Below are 20198 nucleotides of genomic sequence, written 5' to 3'. Positions count from 1 at the left end.
GTTTTCAATCAGGAGCGAATCTCAGACTCTGGGCTACAGATCCGGGCGAGTCTCTAGGGACCCAGACTCAAACGGGAGAAGCGGGACTGTCTGGCTACGGCCCCTCCGAGGTTTGCAGCGATTGCTGGGACAGAGAGGCAGAGCCCCTGGGGACGGACTGAGAGCAGCCATAGCTGCTCCTTCCCCCCCCCCCGCCCTGTTGAGCCTGCCCCGCCCAAACCCTGCGCACAACCATTTGCCGACCGCCTCAGGCAAGGGCTGGACTAGCACCTCCCCTGAGGACTGAAGTTTTCCCACAGCTGATTTCCACCGCCAGTCGGCCTGATGGTCAAATCCCTCTAGTGTTAACTACAACAATTAAGGCTTCGCTAGAACAAGACTGCGCACAGAGACCACAAGGGGGTGCACCAAGAAAGCATAAAAGATGCGGAGACAAAAAAAAATGACAGAAATGGAGGATATGGAGCTAAGAATCGCAATTTTGAGGGCTTGCCATAAATTTGTGCAGAGCCTCACGAAAACTAATGAGACCCTCGATGCTACGATAAAGAAATTAGAAAGTAAGCATACACGGACTGAAATAAAGAATATTATACCCAATAGCAGACCAGAGGAGCACAAGAATCAAACCAAAGATTCGACAAAAAACACCCAATTGGAAAAGCATAATGAAAAAAGAATCCAAAAGTGTGAAGACAGTGTAAGGAGCCTCTGGGACAGCTTTAAGCGGACTAATATCAGAGTCATTGGAGTCCCAGAAGATGAGAGACAGCAAGATATTGAAAACCTATTTCAAGAAATAATGGCAGAAAACTTCCCCCACCTAGTGAAAGAAATGGACTTACAGGTCCAAGAAGCGAAGAGAACCCCAAACAAAAGGAATCCAAAGAGGACCACACCAAGACACATCATCATTAAAATGCCAAGAGCAAAAGACAAAGAGAGAATCTTAAAAGCAGCAAGAGAAAGAGGCTCAATTACCTACAAGGGAATACCCATACGACTGTCAGCTGATTTCTCAACAGAAACTTTGCAGGCCAGAAGGGAATGGCAAGAAATATTCAAAGTGCTGAATACCAAGAACCTACAACCAAGATTACTTTATCCAGCAAAGCTATCATTCAGAATTGAAGGTCAGATAAAGAGCTTCACAGATAAGGAAAAACTAAAGGAGTTCATCACCGCCAAACCAGTATTATATGAAATGCTGAAAGGTATCCTTTAAGAAGAGGAAGAAGAAAAAGGTAAAGATACAAATTATGAACAACAAATATGCATCTATCAACAAATGAATCTAAGAATCAAGTGAATAAATAACCTGATGTACAGAATGAACTGGTGACTATAATGAATCAGGGACATAGAAAGGGAATGGACTGACTATTCTTGGGGGGGAAAGGGGAATGGGAGATTCGGGAAGAGACTGGACAAAAATCATGCACCTATGGATGAACTCAGTGGGTGGGGAGTGAGGGTGGAGGGTGGGGTGGGAGCTGGAAGGAGGGGAGTTATGGGGGGAAAAAAGAGGAACAAATGTAATAATCTGAACAATAAAGATTTAAAAAAAATATATCAAAAATATAAGTCTTTGTTTTACTATGGTTGCAAATATCAAAAAATTTCTATATGTGACACGGCACCAGAGTTAAGTTAGGGTTTTTCAAAATGCTGACACGCCAAGCTCAAAAGGTTTGCCATCACTGGACTAGAGAATCAGAGTGGGCCCAGAAGTTGAATTTAACACTCAAAGGCTTCAAAGTAGCTATTATAATATGTTCAAAAAAGGGGAAAAAACACATGTTCAAAGAATTGAAAAAAAGATCAGTAAATGAACAGATAGGATCAACAGAGAAATGAAAACTATTTTAAAAATGGAAACTGTAATAAATGTTAGAGGGCCTCAACAGCATGCCAGAGAAAGAATCAATGAGCCTGAAGATTGATCAATAAAATGATCCACTTAAGAAAACAGAGAAAATGACTGAAGAAAAATAAAACTTAAGAGGCCAGTGGGGCAATAAGAAACACTCTAACATACATGTAGTCAGAAGGGTTAAACAGTGGCCTCCCAAAAGATAATCTCTACTTCCCAATCCCTAAAACTCATAAAAATGATTTTATATGAAAAAGAACGAGCATTACTTTATATGAGAAAGAACATAAGTGAAGGGTCTTGAGAGGAGGAGCTTCTCCTGAATTATCTGAACAGGACCTAAATGCAATCACATATATCCTTATAAGACACATAGAAGAGAAGACAATGTGAAGATGAAGCAGACAAGGAACAGATTCTCCCCTAGAGTCTACAGAGAAAGTGTGGCCCTGCCAACACCTAATTTCAGACTCCTAGTCTCCAGAACTGGGAGATAATAAATTACTGTTGTTTTAAGCCACCATAGTTAGGGTTATTTTTTGCAACAGTCATAGGAAACTAATACAGTAAGGACATTGAACAGCAATTCTCAAAGTGTAATATATAGAACCTTGGCATTACCAAAAACTCTTGGGAGATCTGTAGGTTAAAACTATTAAACACCTTTTTTTTTAATTACTATATTTTATTGATTTTTTTACAGAGAAGAAGGGAGAGGGATAGAGTTAGAAACATCGATGAGAGAGAAACATCGATCAGCTGCCTCCTGTACACCTCCTCCTGGGGATGTGCCCGCAACCAAGGTACATGCCCTTGACCGAACTCGAACCTGGGACCCTTGAGTCCGCAGGCTGACGCTCTATCCACTGAGCCAAACTGGTTAGGGCTAAACAACTTTTTTAATAGTACCAAATGGTATTTGACTTTTTCACTGTGTTGCCATTTGTACTAATGGTATAAAAGCAATGATGGGTAACATGCTAGCCCTGTGGCACAAACTGAAGCAGTGACACTACTCGTAGCTTAAAAAAAAAAAAAAAAAAAGCCAGTTTCACATAAGAATACCATAAATAAAGCAGTAAAAATTATTAATTATATTAAATCTCAACCCTGGAATATAGATCATTTTTCATATTCTCTATGATAAAAATGTTGTAATAAATATAAAGCAACTCTATCGCATACTAAAGTTTAGAGATTATCTTGAGATAAAGCACTTGTTCAACTTAGCTGTAAGCTTCTTCATGAAATACTATTTTTGTATGAAGAAAATATTAGCAAGTAGAACCTAGCAATATGTAAAAAGTAAAATACATCATGACCAAATTGTGTTTATTCCAGTCTCAACATTTGAAAATATATTCAACACAATTCACCATTATGAACAGACTAAAGAAGAAAAACCAATTCACGACTCCTATTCAACAACGTTCAAGATGTACTAGCTACTTCAGTCAGGCAAGAAAAAGAAATAAATGGCATACAGATTAGGAAGGAAGAAATAAAACTGTCTTTATTTACAGAATGAAATGACTGTATAGTAAATTCCAAAGAATCTACAAAAGAAATGGCGGAGACTAAAAGTAAGCTAACAAAGTCACAAGATACAAGGTCAATATACATGAGTCAAGTTCACTTCCTAAAACCAATAATGAGCAAATGGGATTTAAAATTAAGCAAGTAATACTATTTATAAAGGCATACAAAAAAGAAGTACTTAAAATATAAACCTAATAAAATATGTGAAGGGTCTATATGCAGAAAACCATAAAACTCTGATAAAAGAAATCAAGATTTAACTAAATGAAATGAAATAGATTTGTGGACTGGACGACTTGATTTTAATCTTTAGGTTCAATGACAGCCCAATAAAAATATGTATCAACAAACTGATTCTAAAATTTCTATGAAAAGGTGAAGAAGGTACTAAAACAGCAAAAAACACACTAATCAAGCAAGTGTGTCTAAAAATAGACCCACAAAAACAGCCAAATTATTTTTGACAAAGGTGCAAAGGCAATTCAATGGAGGAAAGATTGTCTTTTCAATAAATGATGCTAAAACAAACCATATACAAAAAAATAAACCTCAACATATACCTCAGACTTTAAACAAAAAATTAAGTAAAAATGAATCATAGATCTTAATGTAAAACTTAAAAACTTCTAGAATATCTAGGTAAATACAATTTGGCAATAAGTTCTTACCTGTGACACTAAAATCATGGTCAGTTACAGAAAATACTGAGAAGTGAACTTTATCAAATTAAAAACCTTTGCTCTGTGAGAAGCACTAGGAGAATTAAAAAATAAGCCATGACATGGCTCAGTGGTTGAGCGTCCACCTATGAACCAGGAGGTCTCAGTTCAATTCCTTGTCTGGGCACATGCCTGGGTTGTGGACTCAATCTCCATTGGGAGGTTGTGCAGGAGGCGGCCGATTAGTGATTCTCTCTCACTGATGTTTCTCTCTCTCTCTCTCCCTCTCCCTTCCTCTCTAAAATCAATAAAAATATATTTTTTAAAAAGAAAAGAAACATCACGAATGAGAAAGCATAGAAGCAGGACAACCCAAGCAATAAGCACATCCAGGGCACAGTTTTTGGTTTCTAAATATCATTCCCCAACAAAAGAAGTAGGACTCCTTGGACAAAGACCTAATTTTAGTGCTAATGTAGGGCATGTATAAGATGGAGAATCTTTTAGTGCCAGAAAGTAAAGAAGTGCTCAAAAACCAAAAGAATGGAGGCAAAATTACACAGAAGCCAACCTGATAAAGTTCCCGATGGTCAGAGATGTAACAATTGAGTAATAATATAAATAATGATAGTATTGGGTTATAATCCAAAGACTAAAATAAATATCCATGAGTCCATGATAATATAAATGATTGAATAGATTTTATAATGGAAGAATAGGGACAAATCCTCCTTACAGAGAAATCGCAAATAATAAATGTAGAAAGAATGAGGAAAATAAAAATCACCATTAGAATTCCACATTAATAATTACTATAGAAGGAGCCACTGAAAAAATAATAAAATTAGTGGGAAAATATTTAAAGACAAACAAGATAGTAACTTCAAAGTTTCTCCCCAAGAATATTTATTAATAACTGTGGTGATTTTAACATACGCCCACAAATTATTTGATATACTCCACTCTAGGAAGTGGAGTTTAATTCCTTTTCTGTTAAATGCAGAATGGAGTTAAGTGAGTTAGCCCTAACAAATACAACAGGAAAGAGAAAAAAAATAGTAACTCTACGGTGGGGGAACTTGGATGGCAGTCCCTACTATGGACTGAATGAGTCACCTCAAAATCCTTTTTAAAGCTCTAAGTCCCAGTTTGCTGGTATTAAGAGGTAGAGCCTTTGGAGGAGTAATAAGGTTTAAGTCAGGTCATGAGGGTAGGATCCTCAATATGGACTTAGCAGCCTTATAAAAGAGGAAGGGATCTCTTTCCCTCATAAGTATGAACCGAGGAAAACCAATTATGAGCACACACAGAGAGAAAGCGATCATCTGCAAGTCAGGAAGACGGTCCTCACCAGAACCCAACCATGTTGGCATCCTGACCTCGAACTTCCAGTCTCCAAAAATGTTTATGGTGTAGGCCACCCAATTTATGGTATTTCATCATAGCCACCCAAGTTAACTAGGACATCCCCCTGGTCAAGCACCCTTGGCTAAATAATAATAAAACAAGTTGATGTGATGTGATAAGGAGGACACTTCATCTCTGTGGTATTCTTCCTAAAAATTCATAACCCCAGTGTCATCATAAAAAAGGATCAGCAAGCCCAAAGTGAGGGACTGTTGACAAAGTAACTAACTAGTAAGTACTGTCAGGTCCTAAAAAAACAAAAAAGACTAAGAAACTGTCATAGACCAGAGGAGATTAAGAAGCCATGACAACTAAATGCAATATGACAGCCTGAATTAGATCCAGGAATAGGGTGGAAAAAACTGGATGTAAACTCAGGAAGTGAAAAACTTGGGTCATTTGCTCAGTTCTATCCTATCCCTAAGGCTTAGCAGAATGCCTAGCTCACGGGAACCATTATTATATTTTGAAAAAGAAGCCTAATAAATAATCATCAAATAATTTTACACCAGGCATTTACCTCATCACAATGTATCAATAAGGACTATATATGAAACTTAAAACAGAAAAAAACACAAAACTTTAAGAGCTTCCATTATGTAGTTATTTATACCTTAATATAAAAGTCTGATTTTTTTTTAACTTGGCGTTTACTCTCTTCAAGTATAAAAAAAAATACGAAACAAAAGGAAAGAAAAAATATCTACTCTATTATATCTAAGGTGTTTTGATACTGCCACTTGGAAAAAAAAATCTTACCAAGTATATTAGTTTCCAGCTGCTATTGTGACAAATTACCACAAACACAGGGAATTAAAACAACATAAATTTATTCTATTACAGTCCTGGAGGTCAGAATGCCAAAATTGGTTTCACTGGGCTAAGGTCAAGGTATCATGAGCAGAGCTGGTTTCTTTTAAGGCTCTGAGGAGAGAACCCATTTCCTTGGCTTTTTCAGCTTCTAGTAGCCACCTGCATTCCTGAGCTTATGGCCCTGTCTTCAAAGAAATTCACTCCAACCTCTGCTCCTGTGGTGGCATTACTTTCTCTGCAGGCTGGCTGACTCCTCTGTTTCCCTCTGATAAGGACTGTTGTGATTTTATCAGGCCCACCAGATTCAGGATAATCTCCCAGCTCTAAATCACAGCTGCAAAGGTTTCAGAGATTAGAATGGGGACATAGGTGAGGGAGGAATTATTCAATCTACCACACCACTGTCAATGGCAGGTCAAAACTAAATTATGGGAGGGAAACCAAGATGGCGGCATAGGTAAACACTTGAAATTGCTGCCTCAAACAACCACTTCAAAACTACAACTAAAAGACAAAACGGACATCATCCAGCACCACAGGAAGGCTGGCTGAGTGGAAATTCTACAACTAGAGGAAAGAGAAAAGCGCACTGAGTCCGGTAGGAGGTGCAGAGGTATGGAAGTGTGGAGGTATGGAAGCGTGTACGAAGGGGCTGGCAGCTGGGTACGCTGTTGTCTGTTTCAATTGGGAGGGAAATATAAGCTCCCGACTGCTCTGAAATCCAGTTCCAGGCAAGAATCTGGGGCCCCAGACTCATACAGAGAGAAATTGGACTGTCTGGCATTGGGCGGGAATGTGAGGGCGGCTTTCTCCCAGAGGTGCTTGTAGCGTTCATTGTTCCTGCATGGGGCCATGGGACACAGAGACTCAGGGACCTATCTGGGCAAGGCCAACCGCCAATCATTGCTGTTTGCACCGCCCCGTGACCCTGAGACCCCGCCCCACCCAATTTACAAGCCCAATCAAGCTCCCCGAAGAGGCTTTTGCATATGAATGGCCTAGCCTTTCTCTGCCTAAATACCTGTCAAACTGCAGCTGGGTCAGAGAACCCCACCCAGAGCTTCCAAAAGAAGGCCTAAGGCTCCTCAGCAGCCTGCATTGCTTCCCAGCTGCCCCTCATCTTGACACCTCCAAACTCCAAACAAAGAGGAGGTATCTGGCCCTAACTGGTTTGGCTCAGTGGATAGAGCGTCAGCCTGCAGACTGAAAGGTCCCAGGTTCGATTCTGGTCAGGGGCGTGTACCTTGGTTGCGGGCACATCCCCAGTAGGAAGTGTGCAGGAGGCAGCTGATTAGCGTTTCTCTCTCATTGATGTTTCTAACTCTCTATCCCTCTCCCTTCCTCTCTGTAAAAAATCAATAAAATACTTTTAAAAAAAAGAGTTGGACAACTCTACTCCAACAAACTAGACAACCTGGAGGAAATGGACATATTCCTAGAAAAATACAACATTCCAAAACTTAATCAGGAAGAATCTAAAAATCTCAACAGGCCAATAACTATGGAAGAAATTGAAGCAGTCATCAAAAAGCTTCCAGCAAACAAAAGCCCAGGACCAGATGGCTTCACAGGGGACTTTTACCAAACATTCAAGGAAGAACTAAAACCTATCCTCCTCAGACTACTACAAAAAATCCAAGAGGAAGGAACACTTCCAAGCTCATTCTATGAAGCCAGCATCACCCTAATACCAAAACCAGGTAAAGACAACACAATGAAAGAGAATTACAGGCCAATATCCCTCATGAACATAGATGCCAAAATCCTCAACAAAATCTTAGCAAATCGGATCCAGCAGTACATCAGAAAGATCATACATCATGACCACGTAGGATTTACCCCAGGGATGCAAGGATGGTACAATATCCGCAAATCAATAAACGTGAAACATGACATAAACAAATTGAAAGAAAAAAACCACAGTCATATCAATTGATGCAGAAAAAGCGTTTGACAAAATTCAACACCCATTTTTTGATAAAAACTCTCAGCAAGGTGGGAATAGAAGGATCATACCTCAACATAATAAAAGCCATATATGACAAACCCACAGCCAACATCATACTCAATGGACAAAAACTAACACCATTTCCCCAAAGAACAGGAACAAGACAGGGATGCCCACTCTCACCACTCCTGTTCGACACAGTACTGGAAGTATTAGCCCCCCATTGCAATTAGACAAGAAGAAGAAATAAAAGGCATCCAAATTGGAAAAGAGGAAGTAAAACTGTCCTTATTTGCAAATGACATGATATTATACATAAAAAACCCTAAAGACTCCATCAAAAAACTATTAGACTTAATAAACCAATTCAGCAATGTAGCAGGATACAAAATTAACGCCAAGAAATCTATGGCATTTCTATACACCAATAGTGAACTTGCAGAAAGAGAGACTAAAAAAAACAATCCCATTTACCATCGCACCAAAAAAATTAAGCTACCTAGGAATAAGCTTAACTAAAGAGGTAAAAGACCTCTACTCAGAAAACTACAGGACATTGAAAAAAGAGATAGAGGAAGACATAAAGAGATGGAAGAACATACCATGTTCTTGGAATGGTAGAATCAACATCATTAAAATGTCCATACTACCCAAAGCAATCTATAAATTCAACGCACTTCCCATTAAAATACCAACGGCATATTTCACAGACGTAGAACGAACTCTCCAAAAATTCATCTGGAATAAAAAAAGACCCCGAATAGCTGCAGAGATCCTGAGAAAGAACAAAGTAGGTGGGATCTCAATACCAGATATCAAGCTGTATTTCAAAGCCACTGTTCTCAAAACTGTCTGGTACTGGCACAAGAACAGACATATAGATCAATGGAATAGAATAGAGAGCCCAGAAATCGGCCCGAACCAATATGCTCAAATAATATTTGACAAAGGAGGCAAGAACATACAATGGAACCAAGATAGTCTCTTCAATAAATGGTGTTGGGAAAATTGGACAGATACATGCAAGAAAATGAAACTAGACCACCAACTTACACCATACACAAAAATAAACTCAAAATGGATAAAGGACTTAAATATACGACGGGAGACCATAAAAATACTAGAAGAATCCAAAGGCAACAAAATCTCAGACATATGCCAAAGCAATTTCTTCACCGATACAGATCCTAGGGCATTGGAAACTAAAGAGAGAACATATTTGCCAATGTTATCACTGATAAGGGTTTAATCTCCAACATTTATAGGGAACTCATACAACTTAACAAAAGGAAGATAAACAATCCAATCAAAAAATGGGCAAAGGACCTAAATAGACACCTTTCAAAAGAGGACATTCAGAAAGCCAAGAGACATATGAAAACATGCTCAAAGTCACTAATCATCCGAGAGATGCAAATCAAAACAACAATGAGGTACCATCTCACACCTGTCAGGCTGGCTATCATCAACAAATCAACAAACGACAAGTGCTGGAGAGGATGTGGAGAAAAAGGAACACTTGTGCACTGCTGGTGGGAATGCAGACTGGTGCAGCCACTGTGGAGAACAGTATGGAGTTTCCTCAAAAAACTAAAAATGGAATTCCCATTTGACCCTGTGATCCCACTTCTAGGAATATATCCCAAGAAACCAGAAACACCAATCAGAAAGGATATATGCACCCCTATGTTCATAGCAGCACAATTCACCATAGCTAAGATCTGGAAACAGCCTAAGTGCCCATCAGTAGATGAATGGATTAGAAAACTGTGATACATCTACACAATGGAATACTATGCTGCTGTAAAAAAGAAGGAACTCTTACCATTTGCAACAGCATGGATGGAACTGGAGAGCATTATGCTAAGTGAAATAAGCCAGTCAATGAAGGAAAAATACCACATGATCTCACTCATTTATGGATAATAAAGACCATTACAAACTTATGAACAATAATAGATACAGAGGCAGAGCTACCTCAAACTGATTGTCAAACTGCAGCGGAAGGCCAGGGAGGGTTGGGGGGCAGGAGGGGGCGGTAAGAGATCAACCGAAGGACTTGTACGCATGCATATAAGCATAACTAATGGACATAAGACACTAGAGGGTAGGGGAGGCCCGGGGATTGTCAAGGGCGGGGGGAAAAATAAAGGAGACATATGTAATACTCTTTGTAATACTTTAAGCAATAAAAAAATAATAATAAAAAAAAAAAGAGGAGGAATTTGTAGATCTCTCTGTAGCTCCTGCTGGGTGGCCTCAGGCACTGGCTGACTTTGCACCTCCTTGGAGATCAAAGAGTCAGTGTACCCAGTGGTCAGAGTGAGTCCATCCAGATTACAACTCTTCACATCCATAAGAGACACACTCAGGGGGCAGACTCAGAAGCAAGTCCTGCTCCATAAGGGTGCCTCCAGAACAGAAGTTCTCCCATTGTAGACACAACTGGTCCTCACAGCCAACTGGCCTCAGGTAATTAGGAAGGCTGAGCCACTGGGCCCTATAGGACACCTAGCACACAAAGCCACTCTATCAACACAGCCAAAATGCGGAGAAAAAGAAACAGGTCACAAATGACAGAAATGGACGAAAGCAAACTACTGGGTATAGAGTTGAAAATCACGGTTATAAGGGTTTTCAAGAATTTTCTAGAAACCACCGATAAATTTAGTGAGACCCTCCATAACCAGTATTATATGAAATGCTGAAAGGTATTCTTTAAGAAGAGGAAGAAGAAGAAAAAGGTAAACATAAAAATTATGAACAACAAATACATATCTATCAACAAGTGAATCTAAAAGTCAAGTGAATAAAAAATCTGATGAACAGAATAAACTGGTGAATATAATAAAATCAGGGGCATAGAAAGGGAGTGGACTGACAATTCTCGGGGGGGGGGAAGGGATGTGGGGGTGCGGGAAGAGACTGGACAAAAATTGTACACCTATGGATGAGGACAGTGGGGGGGGGGGGGGGGTAAGGGTAGAGGAGGGGTGGGAGTCGGGTGGAGGGGGGGAAAAAAGAGGAACAACTGTAATAATCTGAACAAGATTTTTAAAAAAAACTAAATTATGACTTCCACATCAGTGAAACCAACTTTAAAATTGCATTAATTCTATGATGCACCACAATTTCAGAGGTAAAAGTGTGAAAAAAGTCTTAGAATCAATGAAGTAATTTAATCATTGCATCATAACAGTCCAACAGTGCCTCACAAAAAAGCATCAACAAATGAATCTCTGAAAAACAGAAAAAGTCATGATATATACAATTGCTGAAAGAATTTTAAATTCGTAGCTTCAAGTGAGGTAATATCTGTATAAAAAAGGGAAATAGATTATTCAAATGCATCTACTCACTGGTACCAATCTGACTTGAGAAGTAAACAAAAACTTTTTAACAAGTAGTCTATATACCTTTACAATGGAGCTGCTTGGCTGGTCAACATAACTGATATCACTATATACCAGCTAGAAACTAACCTCTGATTTTCTATAAGCATGGTGTCCTCCTTGGTGAGACTAAATCATCATAAGATCTACCTAAAGTTATATTATATCTACCTCAGTAACATAATCTTCCAAAGACTATATTTCTACCAAAGGAAAACGGACTCTATTCCTGCTTTCAGAAAACCTGAAATGAATACCAAAATTTACAAAGCAAGTATTTTATGGACCATCTAGGCACTGTACTAGTAAAATAATTAATCATAGGCTTTCTTTAAATAAATGAGCTTCCTAACTCCCACCACTTAACAGAGATGCAACATTTTATTTTATTTTATTTTAAATATATTTTATTGATTTTTTACAGAGAGGAAGGGAGAGGAATAGAGAGTTAGAAACATTGATGAGAGAGACACATCACATCGATCAGCTGCCTCCTGCACACCTCCTACGGGGGATGTGCCCACAACCAAGGTACATGCCCTTGACTGGAATCGAACCTGGGACCTTTCAGTCCGCAGGCCGACGCTCTATCCACTGAGCCAAAACGGTTAGGGCAAGATGCAACATTTTAAATATCAAGAATATCTGTCTCATTACATTTTTCCTGAATCAAATTTCAATACTTTTTTTAAAAAGTCAGATTAAGGGTTTTCATTATCTTCAAAAGAGTATCAAGGTCAGCAAAGTACAAACTCCTCTATCCTATATTTGGAGAAGGAGAATCAGGTCTAAGAATGTAATTTATTCACCATGAACTATCAAGAAGTAGGTCAATATTTAGCTGGTATGCATTTTAACAATCATCCTTGGCAAAATATTAAATACTTCTGAACCAGTTGGTAAACAGTAAGCCCTGACTGACCCTGCTTCTCTGTTATGCTCCATGATGGCCCCTTTACCCCAAACCCCTATGACCTCCTAATGATGCAGGAACTAAAGGACTAATGCTTGGCATATTACAAGCTTGCAGAATCCTGCTCTAGAGTAAGGGCTGGTATCATTCAGTGGTCAGTACAAGTAGTACTGATCATTGAATATTTTGAAATATAATACCCCTGCCAATAAAGTATCAATAATATATTGCTAAAGCACAGACTTTTTTTTACAAACATAAAAAAGATGCATACACACACACAACAGACCAGAAGAAATCTGCAATTAGAAACCCTAGGGATTTAAAAATGGGGAGTCCCAATTCTTCCCGATGGAAGGTTAATATTTACAAAGTAACTGTCCCACTCACTGTTGGCAGACAGAGCCTACACACATACCTGTGCAACCATTTGGATAAAATCTCACACTGCATTTTATATAGTTTTTCCTGCAATACTACATGCCAGGGATAATACTACTTGCTTTTCTATATATAACTTTATATAATTCTCATAACAATACTGTGAAGTATTGCTATTGTCATTTTACAGACAAATAGGGGCATGAAAGCTCACTAATTCATACAAATTCAAGTAGTTGGTAAGTAGTGAAGAAGCCAGGCATTGCAGGTTCCAAAGCCCATTTCACAATGCCTATTTCTCAGACATGCTACAAAAAAACAAGCGAGTTAAGACTTGGCCACTGGGTAGACAAGGCCTTTTACTACTTCCTCTCTCCTCCCTGCTTCATTCTGCTTTTGCTCAGTTCCTAATATCAGCAGCGTTTGGCACACACTTTTTAAAAACTTGAAACTGGTCCAACCCCCTTCCAGTAAGCCCGCAAGCTGCGGTAGATGGCCTATTAAAGAAAATCTCACAGGAGTGGATTAGTGGGAGGGAAGCAGGGCTGGACAGTGTAAGAAAATAACAAAAAAACTAAAATAGTGACTAAGTCTTAAATACAAGAAAGGAGTAGGGAGAGGTGGCCCTACATAACCCTTTCCAGTCTTCAAAAGCAATAATAAATATGAAACCAAGTACACTTGCTCAATTGACTGCCTATTGCATGCTGCTACTGGGAATATGATGAGGAAAACTCACACAGTTTCTGCCATGGGAAGAATTTATATCCTAGTGTTCTGAAGGAAAATGAATTAAGGGACTCAAATTTGCTAAGCACCTCATTTTGCTAAGCACCAGGTACTTTAATTTCTCTGGGCTGAATCAAAGCCTACAACCTTTTCACTACCCCACACTTTCTGACAATCCTGAGTATGCTTAGCTTACTGGAAACAAATAGCTTCCCCAGGGCTGAATATAGGGTGATTTGCCCTAACACAGCAGTAATGACTGTGAAGATACTCTCATTTCTAGGAAAGTCCCTTGAAGACTGACTCAAAATCTGCTCTATTTCAATGTTTTTAGGATCTAACACTTCAGGGTTTATAGATGAACTAGAGGCCCGATGCATGAAATTCGTCCAAGGGGCTTGGCCCTCCTCCCCAACCCCCCTTGCAGCTGCCTCTGCCTCACCACCTCACCCCCCACCCCCCGCCTTAGCTCCCCGCTTCATCTGGAAGATTGTCTGGTCAATTAGAATATTACACTTTTATTATTATAAATTAGAAAGATGCAGCTAGCTGAAATACTGGGATCAATAGCAATGAATATGGTTTACAAAAATTATTACAGATATAATCTCAGAAACCTGAGGGGGAAGAGGTGAAGTGGAAATGAAAAGACACTGCAAATATGTATAGCAATAGACAAAAAAAATTAAACTTAGAAGGAAATTATATATCCAGATAGTTACATTATACCATGGCAATATCTTTAAGGAAGGACCCAATGCTCTCCCTAGCTGTGAAGGAAGACTAGAAACCTGAGACACAGATGCCTCTCTGATCAAAAGGAACTGACTTCAGACACACTAGGCAGATTTATATCATTTTAAATTTTGCATGTGCTCTCAAAGTTGAAGGGTTTCCTATAACTGAACAGATAGTGTTACAAAGTGAATGGGATATTTACTTATATGTTCCATAATGAATCCGAACAATTCCCATTATTATCTCATGTTTCTTTCATTATTGACAATTAAAATGATAAATATGCCAGTATCATTCTTGGAAAAGGCATATAGAAGGAAGAAAACACATTTTCATTTGGAAATGAGTATCACTTGCTTCCTAACATAGAATAAAACAGCGGTGGTGGCGGAGAGAGGATGGGAGCGGGCTGGAATACGTTAATGGGGAAAAAAGGAGGACCTATGTAATACTTTCAACAATAAAAAAAAAAGTTTAGTTTATAAACAAACAAAAAAATCAACGTGGTTTATTGTTAAATCTGAATGTCCCACTACCCCCAAAAAATTGTTTTAAAAGACCTCTATCAATTCAATCGGGGGAAATGTTGGAATTACACCAGGATATCATTACCAGGATATTATGTCACTCAATCATCCCTTGTTTGAGGACCCAGCTTTTAAAAGACTCTCAAAATGCACAGTAAAAGTTGAAAAAATATTCAACTAATACTTCATATGGAAAGACAAATAATTCTAAAGGCCCATATTTTGCTCAATTAAAGAACTAAAGTATAAAAATACAACTCTAAGGAAGAAAGTTTAAGAGAAATATTTCATAGATTCAAAGAAGTCAACTTTTATCTTTAAATGGGAAAAGCATGTTAACAGTTAAACCTGGAAAACAAGTTATAATGAAATCTCAATGTCAAAGTTCTAAAAGGAAACTAAGAATTAATAGAAAGCCCTAGCTGGGTGGCTCAGTTGGTTGGAGCGTCTTCCCTTACACCAAAAGGTGGCAGGTTTAATTCCAGTCAGTTGCAGGTATGGGAGGCAACTGATCGATGCTTTTAAGTTGGATAACTTGTGAAGCGCTCTCTAGGTAACATTCCAGTTTTACAATGGTTTTCTCTGATGTTTCATACTCATACTTCAGACCTATTTGTTTTTCACCATATCTGGAATTCCACAGAGATATATTAAAAGGCAAACTAGTTTATATAGGGCAAAGAATAAATCACAAACACAAATGACTGCTTAATCGTTATTGATAGATGCCAATACTAAGTAGCAAAAACTACTTTTTTTCTAAGACTAGCAAACAAAACCAAAAGATTTGATCTTGTTATTTCTCTGCTTAAACTTTCTTCCACAATAACTACAACCCAAAACTGACCCTAGTTCATTATCTTAACTTCTAAATTCCTTAGCATGACATCTAAGGTCTTTCTGCAACCTAGCCCTTTTATAGTATTCCTTTCAGTTCCAATGCCTGGGGTTTTCCCTACCACCCAGCACCCTTTTTGCTTTTTTTTTTTTAAAATATATTTTTATTGATTTCAAAGAGGAAGGGAGAGGGAGAGAGAGGGGGAGCAGGAGAGGGAGAAAGATGAGGGAGAGAGGGAGGGAGGGAAGGAGAGAGGGAGGGAGGGAGGAAGGAAGAAACATCAATGATGAGAAAGAACCATTGATCGGCTGCCTTCTGCACGCCCTTACACTCGGATCCAGCCCACAACCTGGGCATGTGTCCTGACCAGGAATCAAGCTGTGACCTTCTGGTTCCCAGGTTGCGGCTCAGCCACTCAGCCAAGCTGGCTGGGCCCTTTTTGCTTCTTCTTTTTTTTTTTTTTAATTTATTTTTAATGCTTTCAGAGAGAAAGGGAGAGGGAGAGAGAGATGGAAACATCAGCTATGAGAGAGAATCATTGATCGGCTGCCTCCTGCACGCCCCCTACTGGAAATCGAGCCCATAACCTGGCATGTGCCCTTGGCTGGAATCAACCTCGGACTGAGCAGGATAATGCTCTATCCACTGAGCCAAACCACCTAGGGCCTTTTTCACTTCTTGACTGTTTAGTTTCTAAACATGCCTTACATTCTTTTCCTTCTCTTTTATTGATTTTTTTAGAGACAGGAAGGGGGGAGAGGGAGGAAGGGAGAGAGGGAGGGGGAGAAAGAGAGAGATAAACATCAATGTGCAATTAGCCGCCTCCCCTACTAGAGCCCACTGGGAATTGAATCCACACCTGGGTATGTGGGTATGTGCCCCAACAAGAAATAGAACCTGCCACCTTATGGTGTGCGGGATGACACTCCAACCAACTGAGCAACACTGGCCAGGCCTAAACATGCCTTGCACATTCATACTTCCAGACTTCTGTTCATGCTGTAACCTCTTCATGGACTTTGCCCCCCTACCCCAACCCATTAAATCCCTCAAGGTCATAACCAAGTTGAATGTCACCAAAATAAAGGCAGAGAGTTTTTCCTATCTACCAGGCTTATCTTGAGTACTCAACTGGTAAACAGGCAAAAATATTGAAATGAATTGATTATCTGCTTAAAGGAATGATTATAAACAGCAGAAATCAAGCATCATCTATATTTGACTTCTCGATATATGAACTGATTTGGTCTTACAGATTTAACATCCTGATTACAACTGATATTCTGGCATCCCTTGAGCATTCATAAAAATTTTAAGGTTAAGATAAATATTTGCTACAAAAAAATTGTTCATTATGCCCTGGCCAGTTTGGCTTAGTGGATAGAGTCAGCCCACGGACTGAAGGGTCCAGGGTGCAATTCCGGTCAAGGGCACATACCTTGGTGGCAGGCTCTATCCCTGACCCTGGTCAGGGCATATGCTAGAGACAACCAATCGATGTGTCTCTCTCACTTAGATGTTTCTCTCTCTGTGTCTCTCCCCCTCCCTTCCACTCTCTCTGAAAACTAAATAAATATAAATAATTTTAAAAGTTGTTCATTAAGACAATAATGCATATTTAGAATATCAAGAAAAGACACAATCCTTGGATCACATGGGTTTACACTAGTCTAAAACACTTGGGGTCTCTTTTTAAATTATCGTGTTCCAATTCCTTCATACACAAAACTGTTTGAAAAACAAAAACAAGAATTTATAGTAAATTCAAAAGAAGAAAAAAATGCTCATAAATGTCTTTATGTATGTTGCAGGGAGCAGTACAAAACCTACAATACTATTCACATTCAAACCCATTAAACAACTAATGGAGGTAAAGATTGCAATATTAATAAGTATGGCTGATCCAATAGATATTAAGGCTAAACCATCACTTCTGACTTATGAAAAAAATTCAACCTCTAATTCCCAGGATAAACGATAAAGCATCTGTTGCAAAAATTAGATGTTGGCTGAACTGATTTAAAAAGCCCAGCAAGCACTGGCCAGGGTGGCTTTAGTTGGTTGGAATGTCCTCCCACTCCCACATCCCTAATCAGGGCACATCTGGAAGCCAACCCATCACTGTTCCTCTCTCTCAAATCAATAAGCCTGTTCTTAGGTGAGGATTTTAAAAAAGCCCCGTAAAGCCCTAGCTGGTTTGGCTCAGTGGATAGAGCGTCAGCCTGTGGACTGAAGGGTTCCGGGTTCGATTCTGGTCACGGGCACATGCCTGGGTTGTGAGCTCGATCCCCAGTAGGGGGCGTGCAGGAGGCAGCCAATCAATGATTCTCTCTCATCATTGATATTTCTATCTCCCTCTCCCTCTCCCTTCCTCTCTAAAATCAATAAAATATATTTAAAAAATAATAAATAAATTAAAAAGCCCGGTAAATTTTCACTAACAACTTGGATAAAATAGGTCGGCCTGACAATCGTTTGCAGAGTACCGTGCAGGGTTGTTCTTTTGCAAACACAGAACAGATACCTTTCTAAAGTTTCCAGTCAATCGTTTGGGGGGTTGTCTTCTAATCTAGGAGAGGGAGTCTCGCCCTCCCCGGCCGCATCCATGAACGTCCCAAACCTCCGGACGAGGCAGCGGACACCCCGGGGATGCCCGTTCTCGGCTCGCAACCCCCGCATCCTCACCGGCCACGACCCTATTGGTGTGAGAGCGGCGTTCTCGCTGCGCCGCTGCTGCCTGGACCGAGGCCGGGCCCCCGGCAGGGCCGGCCCTGGACGCTCCTGAGTTTCTGCGAGTGAGGCTGGGGACACGCACCCCATCTAAAGGCCTTCGCGTGCCCCCAGCTGCCACCTGCTCCCTTTCAAACACCACGACGACGAGCGCACCCCAACCTCCGGAGCGGCAGCCGCGGCGGCAGCCACACATCTCGAGGCCGAACTGGGTCAGGGTTACAGTTACACTTGGGGTGCATATTGACACCCCTTTGTCCGCAAAACTTGAGCGCTAACTTCAGCTCCCTCCGAGGCGGCGTGCTCGCCGGGCCGCAGAAATCAGTTTCCCCGAGTCGGGAAGGGCCCAGTGCCCCCGCTCGGAGGCTCCCCACCCCGGTCTCCCCGAGACCCCGCGCTCGCGGCCTCGGCCCCACGCCGGTCTCACGGGCAGGGGTCGCTCGGGCGACTCCCCGCGCCCGGAGGGGGTGGGGGGTGGGGGGGGATCCGAGGGATGGAGGCCCGCGCCGGCTCCCCCAGGCCCCCGGCGGTTTCGGGCCTAGGGTCACACTGCGTCCACAGCCCGGCCCGGCTTCCCAGGCGGCCCCCTCGCCGCGCAGGGCGCCTCTCTGCCCCGGGGCCGCCGCCCCCCACGCCGCAGGCGCGATCCCCGAGGTCCCCCCGCCCCGGCCCGCCCCACCCCGGCGACCGCCCCGGCCGCGCAGGCCGCCCCGCCGGCCTAGGCCCCGCGCTCCCCCGGCCCCCCGCTCACCGTTCTGCTGGCGCGGCGCCGGGCCCGGGCCCGCGGCGGCTCCGGAGGCGGCGGCTCCCCCAGGTTTGGGCTGCATGCGGGCGCTGGCGGCGCGCTGGGGGGACCCGGCGGGGGCCGACATGACGGCGCTGTGGCGGCGGCGGCGGCTCCGCGGCGGGGAGGTGGGCGGAGGGAAGGGAGGGCGGGGCCGGAGGGGGAGGAAGAGGAAGGAACGTGCCGGCGTCACCGAGGGAGTCGCCCGGCACTGCGGCTGGGGCCGCGCTCCGCCGCCGAGAGGAGCGAGCCGCCGCGGGAGCCGGGACCCTGGCCCGCCGGAGCGCCCGAGCGCCAAGCCGCGGGATTCCCACCCCCGGCGGCGGCTCCCAGTGTCGCCGGCCTCGCCCCGCCCTCGCCCCGGCCGCCACGCCCCCTGCTGGCCGGAGCGGCGAGCCCACGCCCGAGGCGGGGCGGCCGGGCCTGGCCTCACTGCAACCCTGGAGCCGAGGAAGGGCCCGGCCGAAGGGGCCTTGGGGCGCGCTCCATGGTTTAGGGGGGTGGGGGGCGGAGGCTGGAATGCAGGCCTGGCCGGGCCGCGGTTCCGACAGGCGGTCCGACAGCTGCGGGGCGACGTCCGAGCCCAGACCCGGCTGAGCCCACCCACCCTTCCTCCGAAGAGCCGCGCAGGGTTTGAGAAAGACAGGAATCTCAACAAGAATAGCGTAATTCAGAACTTTCCCCACCGACTGAAATCTAGGGAAGGGGAAGGGGAAGAGAGTAAGGGAAACTCGAAGACAGACTTTCTCTCCCTCCTGGTTTTTGCCAAGGGTTGGCTCCTCCGTTGGTGTTCAGAAGCTTCCCTCTAAAGCCAGAACTCGGCTTGCTCCAGCGGTTCTCAACCTGTGGGTCGCGACCCCTTTGGCGGTCCAACGACCCTTTCACAGGGGTCGCCTAAGACCATCCTGCATATCAGATATTTACATT

The 20198-nt window shown here is 42.3% G+C and overlaps 1 protein-coding gene across 6 annotated transcripts in view; it reads right to left on the bottom strand.

The window, feature by feature from the left end:
- Nucleotides 1–19394, bottom strand: part of SEC24B (SEC24 homolog B, COPII coat complex component) — a 90099-nt gene extending 70705 nt beyond the window's left edge. For all 6 annotated transcript variants that reach the window (XM_070433588.1, XM_070433597.1, XM_070433606.1 and 3 more), the window contains exon 1: nucleotides 19239–19394. In XM_070433588.1, coding sequence (XP_070289689.1) covers nucleotides 19239–19359 — 121 coding nt within the window. In that variant the 5' untranslated portion in view covers nucleotides 19360–19394. The remainder of the gene's footprint in view (nucleotides 1–19238) is intronic.
- Nucleotides 19395–20198: the final 804 nt, after the last annotated feature.

Source organism: Myotis yumanensis, unplaced genomic scaffold (genome assembly GCF_028538775.1).
Source record: "Myotis yumanensis isolate MYYU_CA2020_CCGP unplaced genomic scaffold, mMyoYum1.0.hap1 SCAF_1, whole genome shotgun sequence".
NCBI classification, from domain to species: Eukaryota; Metazoa; Chordata; class Mammalia; order Chiroptera; family Vespertilionidae; genus Myotis; species Myotis yumanensis.
The sequence above is the reverse complement of the archived record's forward strand: the minus strand, read 5'-3'. Positions and strand labels throughout refer to the sequence as shown.